Raw genomic sequence first — 18,049 nt, 5'->3', positions numbered from 1 at the left:
TTGCACGACAAATTGTGCTGTCCATTTTCTCTATTTTCACGTGTTTCGTTTTTGGTCAGTATTTTACTTTAGTATTTGTAAACCAAAACCAGAAGTGGGTGAAAAATGCAGAAGTAGTGATGTGTTTATATTATACTTTTCCTCTGACTGTTCTGCTCCTGATTTTGGCTTACAAATATTGATGTAAAATACTGACCAAATACTGAACGTGGCCTTACTCTGAAAATGAAAAATTTGGGCCTACAATAACATTTTTGTGGATTTTTTTTTCAAAGTTATAAAAATTCTGTGAACCACCTGTGGGTTATTTTGCTCACCACACCCCTTGACAAATTCCTTTAGGGGTGTAGTTTCCAAAATGGGGTCACTTCTCTGGGGTTTCTACTTTTTTGGCACATCTGAGGCTCGGCCAATGTGACAGTATTTCTCAATTTATTCAAGACAAAATTGTACTCCAAAAAAGTCAAATACCGCGCCTTTCCTTCCGAGCCCTGATATGAGCCCAAACAGTAGTTTCCGACCACATGTGAGGTATCGTTGTAGCCGGAGAAATTGCACAACAAATCTCCTGTTACCATTGTGAAAATGAAAAAATTGAGTCTAAAGCAACATTTTTGTGGAAAATTTTTAATTTTTTGTTTTCACTTTGTTTTAATTCCTGGGAAGGACCAGAAGGGTTAACAAACATCCTAAATGTGGTTTTAAATACATTGAAGGGTGCAGCTTTTATAAAGGGGGTCACTGTTGGGTGTTTTGTGACATATAGACCCCTAAAAGTCACTTCAAGTGATCTCTAACAAAATATGTTTATAAATTTTGTTGGAAAAATAAAAAATTGCTGCTAAATTTTTAATCCTTTTACATTTCTATGTATGTATAGCAAGTAGTGGGGTTAAAAAGAAAAGGGGATTCATGTTTTAAAAAATATATATATACAACCCCTAGCAAAAATTATGGAATCACCGGGCTCGGAGGATATTCATTCAGTTGTTTAATTTTGTTGAAAAAAAGCAGATCACAGACCTGGCACAAAACTAAAGTCATTTCAAATGTCAACTTTAGGACTTTAAGAAACACTAAAAGAAATCAAGATTAAAAATGTGGTACTCAGTAAGGGTCATTTTTTTCAGACCAAGCACAGGGAAAAAATTATGGAATCACTCAATTCTGAGGAAAAAATTATGGAATCATGAAAAACAAACACACAAAAGAACACTCCAATACATCACTAGTATTTTGTTGCACCACCTCAGGCTTTAATAACAGCTTGCAGTCTTTGAGGCATGGACTTAATGAGTGACAAACAGTACTCTTCATCAATCTGGCTCTACCTTTCTCTGATTGCTGTTGCCAGATCAGCTTTGCAGGTTGGAGCCTTGTCATGGACCATTTTCTTCAACTTCCACCAAAGATTTTCAATTGGATTGAGATCCGGATTATTTGCAGACCATGACATTTGTTATGATCTGCTACAGGGACTAAGGAAAGACAGGAGATCTGTCCCTACAATAGAACTAAACTAGATCCCTACGATGTAACGGGGAACCTGATCCTGCGATCAGACCCGCTAAAGTCCTCGGCTAGTCTGTACGAAGACCTATAGATGTGAGGGAGGGATCCCTACAAGAACTAGGGACTGTGATAAGTTGGACACCTCCTAGCAGAGATAGTAGCAGTCAAAGACAAACACACAACAAAAAGCATAGAGGTCAGAAGACCTAGCAAAACTAACAGAGAACGGCAACAGAGCGCCAAGCTAGCTCAAGAGTAGTAAATACAATGAAGTCCAGCAAGGCCAGGAGAGCGGAGCCGGATTAAATAGGCAAAAATGGTCATGTGACCAGCAAACTAAAAAAAAACTAACAGGAGAGTTCTAACAGTACCCCCTCTTCTAAGAGGATCCTCCGGATCCCCTAGGCCCAGGCTTACCAGGAAACCTCCTGTGAAAGGCTCTGACAAGTCTGGAAGCAGAAACATCATCCGCCCTCACCCATGAGTTATCCTCAGGTCCGAAACCCTTCCAAGCGACGAGATACTGCAAACTCCCTCTATACCATCTAGAATTTAGGATGCGGGAAATTTCATATTCCCCCGTCCTCCACCACCGGAGGAACAGTGGCAGAGGCGTCACCATCCGACACATCAGCTTTTTTCAACAGAGAAACGTGAAACACCGGGTTAATCTTCCAGGACTTAGGAACCTCCAACCTAACAGCAGATTGGTTAACTATCTGAAGCACCTTAAAGGGCCCTACGAACTTGGGACCCAATTTTTTAGAAGGAATCCTCAATCGCAGATTCTTAGAGGACAACCAAACCATGTCACCAACAGCAAACAAAACCTCTTGCCGTTTCCTATCAAAGTACCTCTTAGATTTTTTGTTAGCCTCCTGAAGATTACCACGCACATCCGTCCAAACTCTCTCCAAATCACCGGAAAAACTCTCCTCCTCAGGCACAGCCGAAACCAATTTGGAGAATGACCCAAAAGACGGATGTCTCCCAGAACAACAAAAAAAAGGCGAACACCCAGCAGAAGAGGATGTATGGTTGTTAAGAGCAAATTCAGCAAGTGGCAGAAACTCAGACCACCCCTCTTGATTGTCTGCCACAAAACAACGCAAGAACTGCTCAACATCCTGGTTCTTCCTTTCTGTCTGGCCATTAGATTCAGGATGATATCCGGATGAAAACGACAAATGAACTCCCAACCTGTCACAAAAGGCACGCCAAAAACGAGCCACGAACTGAGGTCCCCTATCAGAAACAATGTCAGTAGGAACACCATGTAGTCTGACAATTTCCTTGACAAAGGCCTTAGCGAGTGTCTTAGCGCAAGGCAGTTTGATGAAGGGAACCAAGTGACACATCTTGCTAAAACGGTCCACGACCACCCAGATGACCGTGAAACCTTCAGAGGGGGGAAGGTCAGTAATAAAGTCCATAGCCAGATGTGTCCAAGGTGCACTAGGAACCTCCAGAGGGCAAAGCAACCCCGCCGCAGGAGCATGCGAAGACTTGGATCTAGCACACACAGTACATTGGCGCACCCACTTAATGACTTCCTTCTGCCATCCAGGCCACCAAAAACTGCGACCCACAAGTCTCTTGGTCTCAGAAATTCCTGGATGACCTGCCAACCGAGACTCAAACAAATCTCTCCTAAAGGTCCTAGGCACAAACAACCTCCCATGGGGAGTGTTAGATGGGGCATTCTCCTGAGCTTTAAGAATCTCATCCTCCAAAACGGAGTCCAAAGCAGCAATCACAACACCTTCTTGTAAAATGCTCTCCTCTTCCTCCTCAACACCGACCATGGGAGAAAAGCTGCGAGACAAAGCATCCGCTTTAACATTCTTGGTACCCGGGATGTAAGTAACGGAAAAATTAAACCGCGAGAAAAAAAGTGCCCACCTAGCCTGACGGGCATTCAAGCGCTTGGCAGCATCAAGATAGATCAGATTTTTATGATCAGTGAAAACCTGAATGGGAAATTCAGCACCTTCCAAGAGGTGACGCCAGTGTTCAAATGCGAGTTTAATCGCCAGCAATTCCCGATTACCAATATCGTAATTAAGTTCAGTCTCAGAAAATTTTTTTGGAAAAAAGGCACAGGGATGTACTCCATCCTTGTTTTCCTGAGACAACACCGCACCGACCCCCACCGAAGAAGCATCAACCTCAACCAAAAACGGCTTAGTCACATCAGGCTGCATAAGGATGGGAGCAGAGGTGAACCTCTCCTTTAGAAACACAAAAGCTTCAATGTTCTCAGAAGTCCACTGAACCGCATTAGCACCTTTCCTGGTGAGATCGGTCAGCGGTTTGACAATAATAGAAAATTTTTTTATGAATTTTCTGTAATAATTGGCGAAACCCAAAAACCTCTGTATCGATTTCAAACCAATAGGCCTAGGCCATTCCTGCACAGCTTGAACTTTAACCGGGTCCATCTCAAAACCTTCACTGGAGATAATGTAGCCCAAAAAACTAATTCTCTGCACAGCGAACTCACATTTCTCCAGCTTAGCAAAAAGCGAGTTGTCCATTAATAACTGTAATACCTCACGTACGCTCCGCCAATGAGACTCCAGATCAGGCTAATAAATCAGAATGTCATCCAAATACACAACCACATTTTTGCCGATTAAAGGTCTAAGGATGTCATTAATAAGATTCTGAAAAAATGGTGGAGCATTGGTAAGACCAAAAGGCATCACCAGATTCTCAAAATGACCCACAGGAGTGTTAAAAGTAGTCTTCCATTCATCACCCTCCTTCATGCGCAACAAATTGTATGCCCCCCGGAGATCAATTTTAGAGAACCACTTGGCCCCCACTAACTGGTTAAATAAATCAGGAATCAATGGCAGTGGGTAAGGATTGCGTACAGTAATTTTATTAATCTCACGAAAGTCCAGACAAGAACGTAAACCGCCATCTTTTTTTTTAACAAAAAAAAATCCAACAGCCACAGGAGACTTGGAAGGCCTAATGTGACCGGCGGCCAAGCTTGTCTGTATGTATTCCTCCAAAGCCTTTCTCTCAGGAATAGTAAGATTAAATAAACGACTTTTAGGAAGAGTCGCTCCAGGGACAAATTTAATAATACAATCATAGTCTCTATGGGGAGGCAAAATTTGTGACTCCTCCTCAGAAAAAACTCTCCAAAAATCCTGAATAGGTTCAGGTAATTCCCCTTTTTCCACCGCAGCAATACGTCCGTTACAACACTTGTCATAACACTTAGGGCTCCAGGACTTAATTTCATTGGTAGACCAATCCAGTACAGGATTGTGCAATTTTAACCAGGGTAACCCCAATATTACTGGAGAAGGCAAATTATCCTATACCACCAAATCCAAATTCTCTTGATGAATACCATTAATAGTGAGGGGAAATTCACAGACCTTATGAGTAACACTCTTCAAGGGAGAGCCATCAACAGAAACCACAGCAATAGGAGATGACAAAGTTTTAGGTTCTAATCTAAGTTTTTCCAAGAATCCCCCATCAATCACATTCAGAGTAGAACCACAATCCACAAATACCCGAAATTCAATTAATTCATCCTGAGCAGCGGTAGTAGCAGATAGGAATACTCCCTTAGAATTTAAACAGGCAATACGTGCATGACTGACCATTTTTTTTTCTTTCTTCATACGAAGCACACAGTTCTTAATAAAATGAAAGCCTTCAGAAAGCCTGCGGTCTTTTTCCTGAGAGCGGGGTGCCATCGCCCCAATCTCCATCGGCTCTCCATTGTCAGCACAGACCCTCTCAGGACTCGGAGCTGACATAGCAGAGGATTTGCTCTCATTAACCCTTGCACGCAGTCTCCTGTCCACCCGTATAGCTAATTGCATTGTCTCCTGCAAGTTTCCAGGTGTGGGATAAGCAATCAGTAAATCCTTAACCCTTTCACCTAGCCCTGCAAGAAACAAGCTTTTCAAAGCTGAATCATTCCACCCCACCTGGGCAGACCACCGACGGAAGTGAGAACAATATTTTTCCACATTACCTGATCCCTGCCTCAAACATCTCAATTCAGACTCAGCAGATGAGACACGATCAGGATCATCGTACAACAAACCCAAAGCAGAAAAAAAACTATCCACTGATCTAAAGCACGGATCACTAGGTTGGAGAGAGAAGGCCCATCCCTGAGGATCTTTGCGCAAAAGTGACATTATGAACCCTATGCGCTGTGATTCATCACCAGAGGATCCGGGTCTCAAACGAAAATACAATAAACAAGCATTTTTAAAAGAAAAAAAATCTTGTTGTTCGCCAAAAAATAAATCAGGCAGACGTACCTTAGGTTCCACAAAATGTGCTCCAGAACAGCTACTCACGTGTTGTTGGAGCTTGGCCACCTCCAGAGAGAGTCTCTGCAAGCGTTGAGCCAAATCTTGAACCGAGACCATGATGGAAAACTGGAGGTCTTTCCTTAGAGAAAATTTTTTTTTTTTTTTTCTTTTAGGGCTGGACTTACTGTTATGATCTGCTACAGGGACTAAGGAAAGACAGGAGATCTGTCCCTACAATAGAACTAAACTAGATCCCTACGATGTAACGGGGAACCTGATCCTGCGATCAGACCCGCTAAAGTCCTCGGCTAGTCTGTACGAAGACCTATAGATGTGAGGGAGGGATCCCTACAAGAACTAGGGACTGGGATAAGTTGGACACCTCCTAGCAGAAATAGTAGCAGTCAAAGACAAACACACAACAAAAAGCATAGAGGTCAGAAGACCTAGCAAAACTAACAGAGAACGGCAACAGAGCACCAAGCTAGCTCAAGAGTAGTAAATACAATGAAGTCCAGCAAGGCCAGGAGGGCGGAGCCGGATTAAATAGGCAAAAATGGTCATGTGACCAGCAAACTAAAAAAAAACTAACAGGAGAGTTCTAACAACATTGACCGCATGTGTCTTCTTTCAAGGAATGTTTTCACAGTTTTTGCTCTATGACAGGATGCATTATCATCTTGAAAAATGATGTCATCATCCCCAAACATCCTTTCAATTGATGGGATAAGAAAACTGTCCAAAATATCAATGTAAACTTGGGCATTTATTGAAGACGTAACTGCAGCCATCTCCCCAGTGCCTTTACCTGACATGCAGCCCCATATCATCAATGACTGTGGAAATTTGCATGTTCTCTTCATGCAGTCATCTTTATAAATCTCATTGGAACGGCACCAAACAAAAGTTCCAGCATCATCACCTTGCCCAATGCAGATTCGCGATTCATCACTGAATATGACTTTCATCCAGTCATCCACAGTCCACGATTGCTTTTCCTTAGCCCACTGTAACCTTGTTTTTTTCTGTTTAGGTGTTAATGATGGCTTATGTTTAGCTTTTCTGTATGTAAATCCCATTTCCATTAGGCGGTTTCTTACAGTTCGGTCACAGACATTGACTCCAGTTTCCTCCCATTCGTTCCTCATTTGTTTTGTTGTGCATTTCCTGTTTTGGAGACACATTGCTTTAAGTTTCCGGTCTTGACGCTTTGATGTCTTCCTTGGTCTACCAGTATGTTTGCCTTTAACAACCTTCCCTTGTTGTTTGTATTTGGTCCAGATTTTAGACACAGCTGACTGTGAACAACCAACATCTTTTGCAACATTGCGTGACGATTTACCTTAAGAGTTTTATAATCCTCTCCTTTGTTTCAATTGCCATCTCTCGTGTTGGAGCCATGATTCATGTCAGTCCACTTGGTCCAACAGCTCTCCAAGGTGTGATCACTCCTTTTTAGATGCAGACTAACGAGCTGATCTAATTTGATGCAGGTGTTAGTTTTGGAAATGAAAATTTACAGGGGATTCCATAATTTTTTCCTCAGAATTGAGTGATTCCATAATTTTTTCCCTCTGCTTGGTCTGAAAAAAATTACCCTGAGTACCACATTTTTTATCTTGATTTCTTGTAGTGTTTCTTAAAGTCCTAAAGTTGCCATTTGAAATGACTTTAGTTTTGTGCCATGTCTGTGATCTGCTTTTTTTTCAACAACATTAAACAACTGAATGAACATCCTCCGAGCCCAGTGATTCCATAATTTTTGCCAGAGGTTGTGTATATATATAATATTCCTGAATTGAATCAAGACAGTGCAAATATGCCTGTTAGTGGTATAAGAACAGCACAGTGCCAAACACATAGGACATGTCACTTGCACCTAATACACCACAACTAAAACTAGGTCTCACATTAAAGCAAAGAGGCACAAAAACCACAAGGTGCATCACAGTAGTACTTTGAGCCAACGGCAGCAGGCTCAGTCATAAATTGCATCTCCGTGGCATAGAGGGTACCATAATAACACCAAAAAATCATTAAAGCAAAGCAATGGTAGCAAACCATAGCAAATGATTTTTGATTCAACATATATAGTATAAAGGGAATGTGAACATGTTCCAGGTATCTTCTCTAGGTATGCTCGATGAGCCCAGATCGACCAAGGAAAATTCCAGTGTTTCTCCCAAAAATTCTCACTGTCCTTGTTATTCTGATGGGCAGTTTATTAGACTCAGCCTCCACTGTGATCTTGTAATCTGTTGAACATTGCAGAGCCTGAGGCCAGTAGTAGGTCTCCGGTTGGCAAAGCAACTCCTCGACATGCCAGGATCACGTCGCGGGGAAACAATGGGCTGATAGATGAGCCACTCTCTCTCTGTAACCTGTAATTAGGATTTACCCTCTTAATGTATCTTTAGTTCTATTTCAGTCTCCTTCTAAGATTTTCTATCATGCCCCTAGGCGTGCTGTGGATATGATTATGGTGGCCGGAGCTCGACTATTCCTGGATGTAGGGCCGCCTTTGTGTCTCGTCAATCTCATTTGTATATGGTGCTGAAATATTAAAACTCCATTGTTAATTGTGTGGACAGTTTTCTGCACGAAGAGCATGATGGGAAACTTACTACAAGAGTGAAATGGCACTGGTGGTACATTAAGGGGGTAAATCCTGATGACAGGTTCCTTTAAGTACTATCTATTTGCCGTCTAATCTCTGCCACCCCTGACTTGTGCCAATGTCACCAGTTTATAAGTGTTATTCGCTTTACCCGTCATTGTGTTAATTTTATGGCATGTAGTTGTCTTCCTTATTATCGGTACTTTCACTGACGAGGGTCTTCATTGTGAGATCCAGAAAATACATTTAGAAATCTCTTTTAATTTGTAGAAAAAAATCACATCTAATCTATCTTTCCTCCTTACAGGAAATCCTTGTGGGAATAACGGTTTATCACGTAGTTGTAAAAAAGAAGATATCAGGAAGCACTCTAATGGAGAAAACCTCATCACCCTTCCTGCACCTCCTGGACTTCACAGCACTTCACTTTCTTATAATCCTCCTAATCATGAGGAATCATCTCCTGAGCAATCTCACATTGTTACCATAGTTCAAGGTGACAAAGTGGATACAAGATTTCAGTGTGACAAGCAATTTACTAAAAGCTCAGATTTTTTAACACACAGAAAACACAAAGGAAAAAAGCCATACTCCTGTTCAGAATGTGGGAAATGTTTTCCATATAAATCAAAATTAGTTACACATGAGAGAGTTCACAAAGGAGAAAAGCCATATTCATGTTCAGAATGTGGGAAATGTTTTACAGATAAAGGGAATCTTATTACACATCAGAGAATTCACACAGGAGAGAAACCGTATTCATGTTCACTATGTGGGAAATGCTTTGGATATAAAGGGAATCTTATTACACATCAGAGAATTCACACAGGAGAGAAGCCGTATTCATGTTCAGAATGTGGGAAATGTTTTACAGATAAAGCAAATCTTGTGAAACATGAGAGAAGTCACACAGGAGAGAAGCTGTATTCATGTTCGGAATGTGGGAGATCTTTTAAGTATAAATCAAGTTTTGATAAACATTATAGAATTCACACTGGAGAGAAGCCTTATTCATGTTCACTGTGTGGGAAATGTTTTACACAGAAATCAACTTTTGTTTTACATAAGAGAATTCACACAGGAGAAAAGCCATATTCATGTCCAGAGTGTGGGAAGTCCTTCACAGATAAAGGATATCTTGGTATACATCAGAGAATTCATACAGGAGAGAAGCCGTATTCATGTTCAGAATGTCAGAAATGTTTTGAAAGGAAATCAGATCTTAATACACATAAAAGAACTCACACAGGAGAGAAACCGTATTTATGTTTACAGTGTGGAAGGTGCTTTGCAGAAAAATGTAATCTGCTTAAACATCAGAGAATTCACACAGGAGAAAAGCCGTGTTCATGTTCGGAATGTGGGAAGTCCTTTACAAATAAAGGGGGTCTTGTTAGACATCAGAAAATTCATACAGGAGAGAAGCCATTTTCATGTTCAGAATGTAGGAAATGTTTTAGAAATAAATCACAACTGGTCAAACATCATAGAGTTCACACCGGGGAGAAACCATTTTCATGTTTACTCTGTGGGAAAGGCTTTACAGAGAAATTAGGTCTTGTGAGACACAAGAAAAGTCACACACCAGAGAAGCCGTATTCATGTCCAGAATGTGGGAAATCTTTTAAATATAAATCAGTTTTTACTATACATGAGAGAAGTCACACTGGAGAGAAGCCGTATTCATGTTCACTGTGTGATAAATGTTTTAAACAAAAATCACATTTAGTTTTACATGAGAAAATTCACATACAAGGAAAACCATTTTCATGTTCAGTATGTGGAAAGTCCTTCACTGATAAAAGGAATTTTATTAGACATCAAGAGAGACACCATATTCATGTTCAGAATGTGGGAAATAATTTTTAAATAAATCAAGTCTTATTACAAACGAGAGAAGTCACGGGAGAGAAGCCGTATTCATGCATATACAGAATGGGAGGAATAGAGCTAAGCAACAGTACATGTGAAAAAGACTTAGGTATACTAATACATCATAGACTGAACATGAGTCAACAGTGTGATGCAGCAGCAAAAAAGGCAAATACAATTCTGGGATGTATTAACAGAAGCATACAGTCTAGATCACGTGAAGTCATTATCGGTCTTTACTCCTCTTTGGTCAGACCTCATCTGGAATACTGTGTACAGTTTTGGGCACCACATTTTAAAAAAGACATAGACAAACTGGAGCAAGTTCAGAGAAGAGCGACCAGAATGGTGACTGGTCTGCAAACCATGTCCTATGAGGAACGGTTGCAGGATTTGGGAATGTTTAGCTTGCAAAAAAGAAGACTGAGAGGAGACTTAATAGCTGTCTACAAATATGTCAAGGGCTGTCACATTGTAGAAGGATCATCTTTATTCTCATTTGCACAAGGAAAGACTAGAAGCAATGGGATGAAACTAAATGGGAGGAGACACAGATTAGATATTAGAAAAAACTTTTTGACAGTTAGGGTGATTAATGAGTGGAACAGGCTGCCACGAGAGGTGGTAAGTTCCCCTTCAATGGACGTCTTCAAACAGAGGCTGGACAGACATCTGTCTGAGATGATCTAGTGAATCCTGCTTTGAGCAGGGGGTTGGACCAGATGACCCAGGAGGTCCCTTCCAACTCTACCATTCTATGATTCTATGTTCAGTTTCTGGGAAATCATTTATAAATACATCAAATCTTGTTATGCATGAGAGGAGTCATACAGCAAAGAAACAGAAATTATGTTTATTGCGTATATAAATTGTAAGAAATAGTGCTCAGTATAAATGAGTACACCCTCCTTTGATAAGTAAGATTTTAATATCTCACTGAGCACAAAATTAATTTCCAAAATGTTGCCAACACAGTTTCATAGAACATTTTTTTTAATCATTAACAATATGAAAGTAACATTACTAATATAACTTTCATTACAAAATCTTCAGTTTTACTCAAATTAGTTGATTCAAAAATGAGTACACCCCACATCAAAAACTGACTACTATATCTATCATTTTGTATGCCCTCCATGATTTTAGGAACAGCACCAATTTTTAGGCCTCGAATAAACAAGTTAGTGACATAATACTCCATCTATCTTTCTTCCCTTCTTCAATAACGAGCTCTTAGAGCCTGGATGCTGGATGGAGCGATGACAACTTGTCTCTTCAGAATCCCCCATAGGTGTTTGGTTGGGTTCAGATCAGGAGACACTTGGCCACTGAATCACTGTCACCCTGTTCTTCAGAAATGCAACAGTGGCCTTAGATGTGTCTTTTGTATCATTGTCAGTTTGGAAAAGTGCAGGTTAACCAAGAGCGTGGAGTGATGGCAGCATCTTCTCTTTCACTACAGAGCAGAATATCTATGAATTCATGATGCCATCAATGATCTGTAGCTCCCTGACACCAGCAGCGCTCATGCAGCCCCACATAAGGACACGGCCACCACCCGGTTTCTCTGTAGACACCATGCATTTTCATTGTATTCCTCACCTTTGCAATGTCATACAGTTTTGAAGCCATCAATTCCAAGAACATTTATTTTGGTCTCATCACTCCAGAGTATAAAGTCCCAGGAGTCTTCATGTTTCCGCATGTGTCCTGGCAGATTGTAGGGCGGCTTTTTTGTGCATGGGATTTAGGAGAGGCTTTCTATGTGGACAACACCCATGTCTGCCATTCCTCTATAGAAAAAATTGTCTGCTTTCAGCTCATCTCTCAATGCTTGGTGAGATCCATGGGAAGAGCTCGGAGGGAAAATCTTTGTTGGGAAGGAATGGATGGGATTTAGAAAGTTACTGATAATCCAGCACTTGTTTTCCAGTGTGAATAAAAAACAAAAACTTTTATTGAAGCATCAAATTAAAATCATAGAAACATTAAAAACAGAACATCCTGGGGATAGTAGCAAAGAAACTGAGTATGTCTAAATTAACCCTATGTATGATCATATATCCACAACAAAAAGCTCCGTGCAATACAAGAATGAAGTGTCTGCATCTATAATGTGTATATTATGTATAATTACTATAAAAGAGGAAAAAACACAATTCAGTAAATGGATGCAAGATCTGAATGAAGCTTCATATCACTGGCGAATCGAGTCCAATTCCAGAATCCACAAGGCTTCTCTGGGGTGTACTTTTTAAACAAATCTTTCCCCTTAGCTGACCTGGTGACATATTCAATACCCACAACTGATAAGTGAATCAATTCCTATTGTGTTGTATGAGATGTTGTGATGCTGGAGATGTATTACGTGTTTTGGAGCTAAGAACGCCCCTGATGTGTTCCCCAATGCGTTGACTTAAAGGGAATCTGTCACCCCCTGGGACTTATCTGACTCACTAATATGGGCATACAGGTGATAGAATTGTAAATCTATACCTACCTGTATGCCTCATATTAGAGGTCTTGATGCTGTGAAATGTCTTTTTATTCCTACAAGTTTCTGATGTGTTCCAGTCCTGGGGACTGGAAGATATCCCCTCCTCCTGTGTGAATTACAATGCTTCCCCCCACCTCTGCATGTCACTGTGCCTGGGTTTGGCTGCTGCAACTGCACATCACCGGGCACTGTGACATGCAGGGGAGGGGGGAAGCATTGTTATTCACACAGGAGGCGGGATTTCTTCCAGGCCCCCCCCCCCCCCCGGGCTCCACAGCATCAGAAACTTGACTTGAATAAAGAGACATTTCACAGCAACAAGACCTCTAATATGGGACATACAGGTAAGTATAGACTCACATTTCTATCACCTGTATGCCCATATTAGAGGTCAGATAAGTGCCAGGGGGTGACAGATTCCCTTTAAGGGTCTGACCGTGCACCCCACATGTTGCAGTAGACAAGCTTCACATTGTATGGTGTCAATGACGTGTGGAGCTACAACTAATGAGATGTCGGATATTATAGGGTTTATTGTGGTTAGTAGATGCAGACATTTTTGCATTGTGCACAGACTTGCACAAACCACATTTATTTCTACCACATTCAATAAAACCTTTGGTGTTTGTCATCCACGTGTCAGTTGTCTTTCTTGTAGAGATATAAGCTCGGAGAAATGATGTTACCGATAATAACGTCCCTCTCAGCAATGAAGGAACAACCAGGTATCAAAATCTCTGCTAGATCCTTGTCAGTGTATAACATAGGTAAATGTTTTCTGGTAATATTCACTATATTATAGGAATCTTCACTGCAGCCAGTATTGACTGTAACTCTAGACTGATGGATGTTTTATTTGTTTCTTATCAGATAATTCTCTCTGGTTTTAGTATCGGCTTTGATTTTTGCCTTATTTAGGATGTGATGTTTATATCCTCATTGGGTTAATCGCTGATCTATGTTGTGACATTCTTGGTCATGCGTATCTTTATCATTACATATTCATTTAGCTTTAATTTATTCACTAACAGGTAAATTATGATGTTTGGGACGAGAGCTCAATGCACGTAGTATAGAATTCCCAACTATCGGATTTTCTGTAAATAGTATTGTGAATATGTGTGGTATCAATGTCTCCCTCAAGAAAATGTCCAAAATGTTTATGGAAGACTGCTGCACATTATGGGTAAATGTAAGATGGCAATGATGTATATTAATGTATACAACAAACCCTTAGTATGGACGCCACATTGCCCTCCCAAATGATGAGAATGTCATCAATGAAATGTCCGTACCAGTGGATCGCTGACACAAAAGGGTTAACAGCGTTATAAATATATTTATATTTCCATCACCGCAGAAAAATGTTTGCTAATGAGAATGAAAAATTAGCGCCCATTGGGCAACCCTGTAACGGTAGAAAAAAGTTCCATTATAATTAAAAGTCTTATGTTTCAAACAATGTGTGACCAGAACAATAAATTCTTTCACTTTAGATAACTAAGACGTATAGTGATTCATTTGTTCTGTGAGTGCAATTATACACGTATGATGTAGGATAAAAGTATAAAGTGTGCTCACATCACATGTGAGCCAACTGTAACCCTTCCACCAATTTAATATTTTCCATAATTTTTAAAACTTCCTTACTGTCCTTCATACAACTGGGAAGTCTCTTGACGGAGGCGTTTATCCAACCATTTACATAATTTGTCTGTCAGTGAACCCACACTAGCTAGAATAGATCACAAGGGTGGAGGAAAGATTTCTTTGTTTTTTTTCGGTAATGTATGAAATATTGGACATTGTGGGTGATTTTCCTTTAATCGTTCTATTAGTTTGCCATTAAGTACACCCAATGCCAAACCCTGCTCCAAAAGACAATGTAAGGGGGTATTGAAAGAATTAGTAGGATTTCCATCTAGAGTGCGGCATATATTAGTATCGTTATCCATGTTCATAACCTCCGGTTCATACAGCCCACTATCCTGAACTGTAATCGAACCCCCTTTGTTTGCATCTGTAATGACTTTATTAGGGTTGTGCTCAGGACCGTATTTGGCATTCACGCTGCCCTAGGCACTTTAAGTGGTCATGCCGCCTACTGGTAAGTCAGATTTAAAGAGCTCATACCCTTAGACAGTATATTTTATTTTTTACTATTAGCAAAAAAAACTAACAGGCAGGTAGTTGCTAATTTCTTGCTCGTGCTATCTGACTCCAGCTCAGAGCAGTCACTGACCGCTCCTGACGTCGATTCAGCTTCTCCACATCAACAGAGAATTTTTTTCTTCTGGGCTGCTCTGTCAATGGGGCTGCTTGTCTCGGATCGCACAAGGGTGAACATGGGTAAGAGTGGTCTTTGTGGATAGATTGAGTGTACAACTGATGCTCAGACTTGCCTTCTATGGTGCTATGCAGGACTCTCTGATGTATATTATATAATGATTGATGGATTATTTTCCTCTTGGTAGCACAAGAGTGAAGTATATCAGGACGTGTTGTATGTATTGTCATGGTAAAGACTTTATACTTTACTTTGATTATTATTTAGACAAATATGCATATATATCTTTGATCATTTTGTATATTAATATTTGCTTTATAAATGTTATTCATGCAAGCGATAACACAAGGCATTGTATCTAATATAGAAGTGTCTTTGTGTCAAAACTTTCCTTTGTTTCGGAAAGTATAGTAAACTAGATATAGCCAGTTTCAAAGGAATTCAGCAGAATACATAATTTACGATTTTGTTATTCCCAACTTAGTCCTTTTTAGATAATGTATTAAGCCATTCCCACTTTCCTTATCTTTGTGGCTGTAATAAAAATTTGTGACTGGGCATCTGAGAGCAGACAAGCCTTGTACACAGACAGAATTGATTGTGTGCTCTTGTCTCTGATCAATCGACTCCCTGATTTGATCAAAACTGGCAAACGTGTGAAACCTTTTTGAGTTTCTCCTAAAAACTTTCCGTACAGGTTTCCCCATCATTACATGGTACTAAAATCCCGGGATTTTCAGAACTTGACCTCCTTTGGCTTTGGACCGACAGCAGGGATCTCTTGAAACCACTGAATAAGCTGCGGTGAGTAACCCATTGTGTTACTAATAACTCAGTGTTACCCTGAGGGATCCGGGACGGCTAATTGGTGGTCCGAACAAGACAATCTCTGCTGAACCTTTGCTGGCATTTGAATTTTATTTGTATCATTTGTTGTCTGTCATATGTTTCAATGTACCTTTAGATGTATAACTGATTGAAAGACGTTTGAATGAACATTGAATGAAGTGACAAGTAGCCAACCTTGCCCAATGATTCTGGTCAGGCGCTTTTGCAGTTCATCCTGTATATTTCAGGAGTCGGAGGATTGTTATATGTTGTCCTCGTTGTCTATGTGATTGTAAAGTCTGGGGTGATATTGTTGTAAACTTTATTGTGGGACTGCGTGATTTTTGAGTGACCCATAAGGGACTACGGTCACCTGTGTTCCTTCACATGTTCTAAAGTGAAAAATTGGTCCCTAACAGGATCAGGGAAGTGTGACTGCTCATAACAGAGGAATCCTTCACAGAAAGGTAGTACTCTGAGGGTATTAATTGTCTCCTGTAAATTGATAAGGGCACTCTCTTGAAAAAGGCACTGAATGCAGTCTTAGCATGAATACAGCAGGAGGAGGATTTTATACCAGCGATTGTGGACTGTGGATTGAGTGACTGACGTAGTGTAAAATTGTGTTGATGAATCAAAATTGTAGACCTTAGTGTCTGTGTTCTGTTTTGTGTGAATTTAAGAGAGGAAAGATCATAGTAATTGAAGTTCTTGGTCAGCCTGTATACCTAGACCAGAAAATATACAATATAAGAAGTAAAACTTATCGCAGATTTAATTGTCTTGCAGTGCCTTTTCAGGGTGCTGAAGGGAAACTTTTGAGCTTGGTAGTAAATACACACCACTACGCCCCACCTCAGTGACATCCTTTTTTTGTCCTGGAATTGACTCAGTTGAAGGAGAAACTGCAGAGGCAGCTATTCAATTTACCTCAGAAGATGCTATATGACCACATAGAGATTGTCAGGAACGACAACGGCGGGACCATACAATATTCCAACGCTACCGTCACTTTGTCAGGGATTCGCGCACACACGATCCCGATTACTCACTATGTAGCTATCGGCAAGCGAGCAGAGAGCGTATGGCGTACACACCTCCGGATTCCAAAGCTTGGAATATGTGTATATGCCCCCGTACGGTCACTGCCAGCTTCACGATAGCCCAATTACGATTATTCACTCTGCCACCACCGATCATCTTTAAAATACAATACAGGCCTGATCGGACGCCTGCTTTCTGGTAGCGTATGGCTTCGGGGGAGGAACGATTACAAGACAGATGGATCAGACTATTAAATTTTATATTTAATCCAAAAGGGAGGCAGTGTTTATGAAAAATATACAAAGGTTTTACAAATGGAGACAATACAGTACAGAATATACAGTTACACCAAAATAAAAGGTGTCATGAAAATATGGAAACTCTCTCTTCTCCCCCTGTCATAGATATTAAGAAGATACTAAGAAGTCCCTCTCCCAGACCCCTCTTCATCCCCCCGCCCCTATAGTATTTGTCAAAAGAGCTGACACTTTGGCCAGTGGCATCTATGCAAATTAACACACACATAAGTGCCTTGTAAGCAAATGCTAGCACAAGGGGTGTTGCCAACCCAATTAAAATGCGAGGGTAGTTTCCACTGAGGCAGGCCTGCGATAATTTACACCTGGGTGAGGAGGAAAGCTCATTTAGGGTTCAAACACTCACAATTCCTAGCTGAAATGTGCAGACGGGCCGGCGCCAATATGGAATATCTAAAGTTCTATACTTCTGATAATAATGGGGCCTATATTTTTAGTGGTAGAGTCAGCCAAGGCACAATATGCTTATTTTCCCATAGCTGTGAGCCCCTCCAGTGAGCTGTGGCGCAAAAGTACCAGAGTAACGGACTGCAGCTTATATCGTGTGTGGTCTCTGGAGAAAGGTAAAATCATAACAGAAAATATGGTACCAATTTCGGGCCTCTGCGACCAACCAGCGATAAGTTATCGCAAAAGCCAGATATTCTAATAAAAATATGAAGGCTGGATCCCAGCCCACGTGATGTCATCCCAGGGGGTGTGTGGGCAGGTCTCTCCTTAGGCATAAAGGACACAGTCGAAGGGGGAGTAGGATTCATTTCCGGGAGTATATACAGT

The 18,049-nt window shown here is 40.7% G+C and overlaps 1 protein-coding gene across 1 annotated transcript in view; it reads left to right on the top strand.

Moving 5' to 3' along the window:
• LOC141272542 (uncharacterized) overlaps window positions 1-12,739 on the top strand; it is a 50,039-nt gene extending 37,300 nt beyond the window's left edge. The window contains exon 9 of the mRNA XM_073683369.1: window positions 8,735-12,739. Coding sequence (XP_073539470.1) covers window positions 8,735-10,296 — 1,562 coding nt within the window. The 3' untranslated portion in view covers window positions 10,297-12,739. The remainder of the gene's footprint in view (window positions 1-8,734) is intronic.
• The last annotated feature ends 5,310 nt before the right edge of the window (window positions 12,740-18,049 follow it).

The sequence above is a fragment of the Phyllobates terribilis genome, unplaced genomic scaffold, assembly GCF_046119375.1.
Source record: "Phyllobates terribilis strain yellow unplaced genomic scaffold, ASM4611937v1 Scaffold_1__5_contigs__length_1240528914, whole genome shotgun sequence".
Taxonomy (NCBI): Eukaryota; Metazoa; Chordata; class Amphibia; order Anura; family Dendrobatidae; genus Phyllobates; species Phyllobates terribilis.
The sequence above is the reverse complement of the archived record's forward strand: the minus strand, read 5'-3'. Positions and strand labels throughout refer to the sequence as shown.